The following is a 7,551-nucleotide window of genomic DNA, read 5'->3' as shown; positions in this document are numbered from 1 at the left end:
CCCTATAATGTCTGCATTATCAGCTTTGATCTGAAAGTCATATTGAATGACAACAGGTGGCTGACATTACACTATCAAATTACAAATTCCTGTGAGGCACATTTCTCATTATCTTTACGAGTAAGCTTTATAATAGCATGTATTTATATTGCATTTGTTGACATGCTTAACATTTGGTGGGGATAATATTTGTGTACTGATTTCTTTGCTTCCGGGCGTGTATATAGTGAAGCATGTACATTTCAACAATCATTTACTTTTCTATTTTGAATCAACATCACTTTGAATACGCATGGAGAGTGCAGCATGTGGCAGATGCTCTGAAAGTCTGTATTTGTTCAAGTCTTCAAATAGTGCAGTGGATAAATGGTCATTAAAATTTGCATAAGCTCAGGGCCACAGGGGTGTGAGACAAAAAAAGTAGTGATTTGCCACGTGGTCTAGTTGGGTAAAAAGACTAAATGAGTGGAATGTGAAGATATTATGATTTTAGGTGAAGGGTCTCTTTTTTAAAGTGTAAATTCTTGCACAGTGTCTGCCTTAACTTTTCTTAGTCGTGAGTCAAGACGCACACTCGTTTAGTGAATGAAACCAGAACATAGCCATCTCAAATGGGACCTTAGCTATTATATCTATTGGAGAATCCCTTTCTTGCAGCACACTAACCCTGGCTTTGTGATCTAGCTCAATGCCTTAAACACTTTAGATGCAGACTGGAGTGGCTCGATCCATTCAGCACTGAGATGCGCTCAATATTCTGTAGGATCTATGATTGGATCATTTGGGCTACAAATCAATGGCATGGTCAACGCCTATTGATCGTTATGTTCGTTTTTGAAGCGTGTAGATTTCACTCACGTTCCTTAAAAGTAGCAAACTATTTGGCTTTATACTCTTGCAAATTGCGAAACATACAGTGTCTTAGTACAACTGATGGGCACGTTAAAGTTCAGCACCAAGGACAGCTGCCTTCTTCAAGCCGTGTAAAGTCTACAGAAACCTCTCCGTGCTTTTTTGTGTTTAGTTACATACTTTACATTTAATTTATCCTGAATTGTATTGCCAATTCGTCTTTTGAATAGATAATGACGACGATTTTAAGACAATATGACGCGTTTCTTTGAGGGAACGTGTGAAATCGGCAGGTCGTTTGCAAACCTGACTTCACTGACGTAATGTGACTCTTTTGATCCATTAAACACACATATGTATATATACATATCCCAACAGTAACTCATTTGTTTAAGTGAAGTTGTTCCTGATTTCACTACACCTTTAAATGGCGCGAGGCTCGCGGCAGGAGGAAGGCGGGGCGCGCCGCGAGTGTGTGGAAATCTCGTGATCGCCCATCAGTTGCACTGAGCGCGCGGCTCTCTGTAACTGCACTCGAGCACACAACGAGGAAAAGTGCACGCGGGTAAAAAAGACCGCCAAAGCCAGTTATTTTTAGTCAGGTGGACCAAATAAAACCCTGTTGGGAATGTAATGTGGATTATTACGCGTCGGGATATTTTTTAACGAGAACTAAGGTTAGTCTCTTTCTTTTTTGGGGGGGAGAGAATCAATGACAGGTCGCTGGGATGTTTTAAGTTCATCGCGGACTTCGATTATACTATTGTTGACTTCCTTTTACAATGTTTTTGGTGTTGTGGATTTTATATTTTTATTTACGTAAAGATTGTGACGGGTTTCACGTTGACATCCACGTTGTTTCGCGGAGAAGCGCAAAATAAACACGTAAACTGCATTATTGAGGGCCCGTTAGGAATAAAAGCATGTTTTACACAGGCTGACGAGCTAAAAAAGTACAAGTACGTGTTTATTTATTGTGCTTTAAGGATTACCAGGCATTCTCTACAAACCAGCATAGACCCCATGTGGATTAAGTAAAAAATTCAGTCACAGTTGACCGGTTTGCAAGAGGCGGAGAGGAAAATCTGAGGGGAAAAATATGGATTCAATGCGCTTGAATATAGCAAAAATAATAATAATAATAACACGGGATATTTCGTTTATTTTGTATTTAAATTAGACAAAGTAGGCCTATGTTTGATGGTATTCGCGGAAATAAAGGTCATTGGATATGAAACAAACAATTTGGCGCTTTGATCCCAGGAGTCCTGTTTTTCTTAATCTGTCAAAGTAGCTGTGAATAATGAATAAGAGTTCTCAGGTGTCTGTTGAGTCCATGCAGGGGGCATCGTGTTCAAATGCCACTCAACATAAACACCACGCATGCCCATTGCAGCTCCATCCTTCAGTTTATACTGTTTGAATGCACCTAGACATGGACTGGTCAGACGAACAAAACAGCTCAATTTTCATTCAATTTAATTGTCAAATCAAATATCTTATAAAACCCCCGATTGCTTTATGGTTACATTTATTTTTTTCTCCACAACATGTAGTAAAATTACCCTGATACATTTTTATAGTATATGAATTATATGTATGTTATTTCTAAGCTAATCTATATGATGTAAATGCAGAGAATTCTCACACACTGGAATTAAATAAATTCAAAACCATTTGAATTATTAGATAGGCCTATAAATAATCGTCTGGTTGTGATATATAATAATCTAAATCCAAAGGAAATATTAAAAAGGATTTTTGGCACATTTGCTTGCTTCCTTAATAGGCAGATTCAGCTCTTTGTCTTTTGTGCAAACGGTCAAGTGTGCGGCACATTATTATAATATCTTAATTCACTATAATCAATTTGTAAGATCTTCCAGAATTTAATGGACTTGGTAAAAATCCACAATCACACAAAGGCATTTATTCAGCACACCCTCAAACACTCCTTTTAAATACATGCTAGTCATGCATCGACATTTGTAATACATTTCATATTTTTGTTAAAATTATCTCTGGGTTCTACACACCGTGTTTTTTTTAATTGTGTGTTAATTATTAACCATATTTAAAAGAACCACACATACAGTACCGTTAATGTTGAAATTATGGGGGAAATCATATTTGAGCCGGGCCTTTTTATTCTTTATCCACGAATTTCACTGGTAGAAATAAAAATTAACGAATGCTTATGCTTCAACATAATACATCGCACAATTTTTCGACGTTTTTAAATTCGCAAAGTGTTTCCCCATTGGTGTTGTGTGTGTGACCTTAAGATTATGCAATGTCCTCAAATATTAATTCGTATATTGTTGTGTGTGTGTGTGTGTACATGTGGGTGTGTATATTATATATAATTGCACGTCTTGCGTTTTATTGCCCTAAAAATGTATTTGTATCTTATGCAATTTATTGTTTTTATTTAGCCTTTCATTATATTATTTTTATTGCGTTTAGGATTGTATGACATTTAAGTATATTTAATTCTAGTATCACCAGCTTGAAAATGGTTGGCTACAATATATCCAGTTTGAAACAAATATATCTCAGACCAAAGGGCCTGTTAAATGTATATATATTTTGTTTTAACGAATTTTGAAAAAAAGCAAATGGTTTTAATACCATTATTAACAGTAACAATTATTTATTTGGGCTTTGAAAAAATATATTACATACATTTGTTAATATTTTAAACATGCCTTTAAGCTTTTAAATGTATAATTTGTTAAATGTAAATGCCTTACGTTATGTTGATATGTCTGTGTGTTCGTATCGGTTTGTTCTTACGGTTACTGTACTATAATTTCACATTACATATTTAGCCAAAAGAGCCGAATTATCTGTTATTATATGTCTTATTTCCTCACAAATAATTTTTACAAAACGGAATTTGAACAAAATGTAGAATTACTTACAATTAATTTGTTATTGTTGAAAAAAATATAGGATAATAATTTTGTAACATACAAAATATTGTCTTGTAGAAAATGTGGACTATAAATTATATGTATACTTTATTATTTTGTAACGAATATCATGTTGGCCGCATTTTAATATTTTTGCAACAAAAAAAAAAAAAACGCTTTTTATGTGTGTCGCAGAAAAAATATTTCCTATTGGCGTTGTATAATCCTCAGTCTCAAAAACACTCATCGGGTGTGTGCTGCCCTCCCAATACACCGCAGTGTGACGTGATCTTTCTGTCTTGATCAGAGCTCTATAAAACACAGACAAGCCGCACCCTTACCACAGTGATATATGGTCAGAAATGATAAACTAATCCTGTGCTAATGATTATAGAGTATAGTGAACACCATCAGAAATGTAAGTGTGTTTAAAAAGGATGATGTAATGTTGTGTTAATGACTGCCGCAGAGCCAGTTTGCCCCCAAGTTGCTGGGTTCTGGTGGTACCCGTGCCCAATCTGGGCAACAGAGGGGTAGCTGTCTGAGGCCAGGTAGGAGCCTCACGCCTCCCTCTCACCGGCTGGCAGCCCAGGAGGAGAATGGCGAGCGGACGCTGATGTCATCCATTTTGGCCCAGCTTTTCCTCGCCCCCACACCTCCACCACACAGAAACTCGATGGCAACCGTGTCACGCGCAAAGCTGAGCTCTGTGTTACGCCTCTTAAATGGTGTGCGCCTCCTCTCGAAGCCTCCATGATATCATCGGGCTGCACTGGAGGACATTTTGTCGCAGCTTTTTTGGTGTAATGACAGACCGTAATTGAGGCACCTGTGGTAAAACCTAGCTTTGTGTATCTGATGAATGGTTGGGCCTGCTATCATTACCATCCCTCCCCGCCCCCTTCCACCATTACACCTCCCTCTCCTATTTGCTTGCCTTTTAAATGTGACTCAAATGCAAGAGCTTTATTTTGTGGTGTTGTGTGTCGTTCTCAGTGAGGTGTGTCAGTCATGCATCAATGGGGACAATGATGTGCACAGTTTAGCCTTTTTACCTCTCCAGCTTTCCGTAAGCCCTTATTTGACAAAAAAAGAAAAAGCACATCCATATTTTGGGCTGTGGGCGCGAGCCAACATGGAGTATCTGTTACAAGCACCCAGTCTCTCTCTGCAGCAGGTAGAGCAGGCATCTGCCTTTGACGGCATGCATTGTGTTTCGGGTTGGTTGAATCGTGTGGGCTGGTAGCACTATTGTCCTGCTGTACCTGCTGCCTACGCTCCTGGCAAAGACACAGGCCGTATTAGATGTCTATTGGGTTACACCACGCATGTTGCCATGTAATTGGAGCCTATTCATTTATGCACGTCGATGACACATGTTAAGAGGAGCCGTAGCTGCATTTTGCTTTGACAAAAGTCCTACTAATCTGTGTTGGTTTAAGGCCAACCATCAGCTCAGCATGCGAGTCTTCTGGCATATTTATAGAACGAGTGACATTTTGGTTGTGCATTTAGCAGGTTGTATTACGAATTGTAAATGAATTAGATTATTAAAATATTAAATTATAAAATATTTTATAATACACATTAAATCATATTTATTGGTTTGCTTTTATTTTTATTATTTTTTTAAATTATAGCCACACCCTTATTTAAATAATTATGAAATATTTTCTAAGAAGCACTGCTTGTTTAAAATTATGCGTTTTACTGAGTGATTCGACAGCATGATACTGATAATGTGGATTATATGTCATAGGAATGTGTGGACATGCATATTATTCTTTTTATGCATTGTGCATCCTGCAGAAAGCCTTTTAATTTTCCACATCATCAGATAAACGCGGGCTCTTTGCTATAGTGACTGATAGCTGGAGCTGCCATGTGAATAATGCTGGTAATTTACACACTAGATGACCGATAACACTTGAAGAATCTTTTGGGTAAAAAGCCTGAAAAACAGAAACTTTTAATTAGGCTTTAGTGTTATCATGCAATTTATCTGAGAGAACAATAAGTGATGAATAACACATTATGAGAAAAAATACAGAAGAATTAAAAAGATAAAAGAATTATATCACATCTTAAAAGTTAAAAGCAAAATAAATATTCAATGTTTTAATTATTATATTACACACAAGAGAATCCTAAACGCAGAGTAGATAGGATGAGACGTCCATGAATTCATTTGTAATTTGATGCTTTTCTATTTTGACAGCTTGTGTGCAGTAGACAGGGCGGATAAACAGTGTGGACTACATTACCCAGAAGGCATCATGAAGACTGTGCTGGTTTCCCAAAATATCAAAAGAGTCCAACCTGGAGGACTTATCTGGATGATCGAGAGAGTGTGTTAAGTCTGAGGAGATACCTGAAGGAAAAACATCACCTCAGCAGACACGCACCACCTCATCTACTTGTCTTTTCAAGTTTATTCATTCCAGGAACCAAGGAAAAAACCTCGATTGTCACCAGACAGAGTTTGGATTCTTGTGCAATGTAATTGGCCTTACGACTGTTACTTAAGACTGTTCTCCCTCTTAATACCCTCTCCTCTTTTAGGATATTTTTGTCTCAGCGTTGACGATCTCACCTCTACTATTTTCTCTGGGCATACTGTGGGATGTACACTGGATATACTGACCTTTGAACCAAAGCGAATTTAATGATTTCCTCCTGTTCAGGATTATAACCCCAATCGCTCCAGCACTTTTAAAATGAATTTCTTCAGATTCCCTGTCCAGTTGCAGCTGCTGATCAGTACTGTGCTTGGGTCCTGCTCGGGCTTGGAGTTTTCAGGGTCGCAAGGCCAGTGGGCGCGCTATCTCCGCTGGGACGCCAGCACCAGAAGTGACCTCAGCTTCCAGCTCAAAACAGACGTGTCTACTGCCTTAATCCTGTACTTTGACGATGGCGGCTACTGCGACTTCCTGCAACTCATGGTGGTTGAAGGGAAGCTCCAGTTGCAGTTTAGCATCGACTGCGCAGAGACCACCATCGTATCCGACAAGCGAGTCAATGACAGCAGCTGGCACTCCGCCACCCTGAGCAGGTTCAACTTGAGAACTGTTCTGGGTCTGGACGGAGCGAGCAAATCGAGTGAGGTGCGGCCACAAAGGCAGTACATGAAGATCGTAAGCGACCTCTTCCTGGGCGGAGTCCCTCAAGATATTCGCACTTCTGCGCTCACTCTCCCGACAGTGAAGGATCTTCCGTCGTTTAAGGGAATTATCAGGGAACTGAAGTACAATAACAAGGAACCTACTCTGCTAAGTAGCCAGAGGGTCCGCATGGACATGGAGGGAGTCTGCTTGGAGAACCCATGCGAGAACGGAGGGACGTGCTCCATTATTGATGGGGAACCGCTTTGTGATTGTTCTAAGACAGAATATGTTGGCCGATTCTGCAGCGAAGGTAAAGAAATTTTAAGTTTCATTGCTTGAGTAAATCATAAAAGGAAGTAAATATTTGTAAGATATTGTTATTCACCCACTTCCTTCAAGATTGTCCATCATAAATTTAAATGTTTTCAGAATCATTAATGTTTGGCTTCTCGTACCTTCAAGTCTTTTGAGGCAAGGTCAGACTCTAAGGTCCAGATTAATGGCTTGTCTACAGAAAATTGCCTTTCTGTATCTTTGTTTTGTGATTTGGCAGGTGTTTTGTTTTGGGAATTTCTCATTTAGCTTTGATACGACCCACCTCTATTCCTCAATCGCTTCTCACGGTCAATTGAAAATGAATGTCATTGAAATGCACAACCAGCAAAGCCTGCGTTTTTAAC

General features: G+C 38.8%; 1 protein-coding gene across 36 annotated transcripts in view; it reads left to right on the top strand.

Annotated features, from left to right (window-relative positions):
• The first annotated feature begins 1,347 nt into the window (after nt 1–1,347).
• nrxn3a (neurexin 3a) overlaps nt 1,348–7,551 on the top strand; it is a 411,002-nt gene continuing 404,798 nt past the window's right edge. For 35 of the 36 annotated variants that reach the window (XR_008635797.2, XR_008635796.2, XR_008635795.2 and 32 more), the window contains exons 1-2: nt 1,349–1,529; nt 5,986–7,181. Coding sequence is in view for 33 of the 36 variants with exons in the window: in XM_055172393.2 (XP_055028368.2) it covers nt 6,485–7,181 (697 nt within the window). In the remaining 3 variants the exon portion in view is untranslated. Of the gene's footprint in view, nt 1,530–5,985; nt 7,182–7,551 lie in introns of all 36 variants that reach the window. The other variant, XM_055172356.2, reaches the window with a different exon arrangement.

Source organism: Misgurnus anguillicaudatus, chromosome 7 (genome assembly GCF_027580225.2).
Source record: "Misgurnus anguillicaudatus chromosome 7, ASM2758022v2, whole genome shotgun sequence".
In the NCBI taxonomy this organism is placed as follows: Eukaryota; Metazoa; Chordata; class Actinopteri; order Cypriniformes; family Cobitidae; genus Misgurnus; species Misgurnus anguillicaudatus.
The sequence above is the reverse complement of the archived record's forward strand: the minus strand, read 5'-3'. Positions and strand labels throughout refer to the sequence as shown.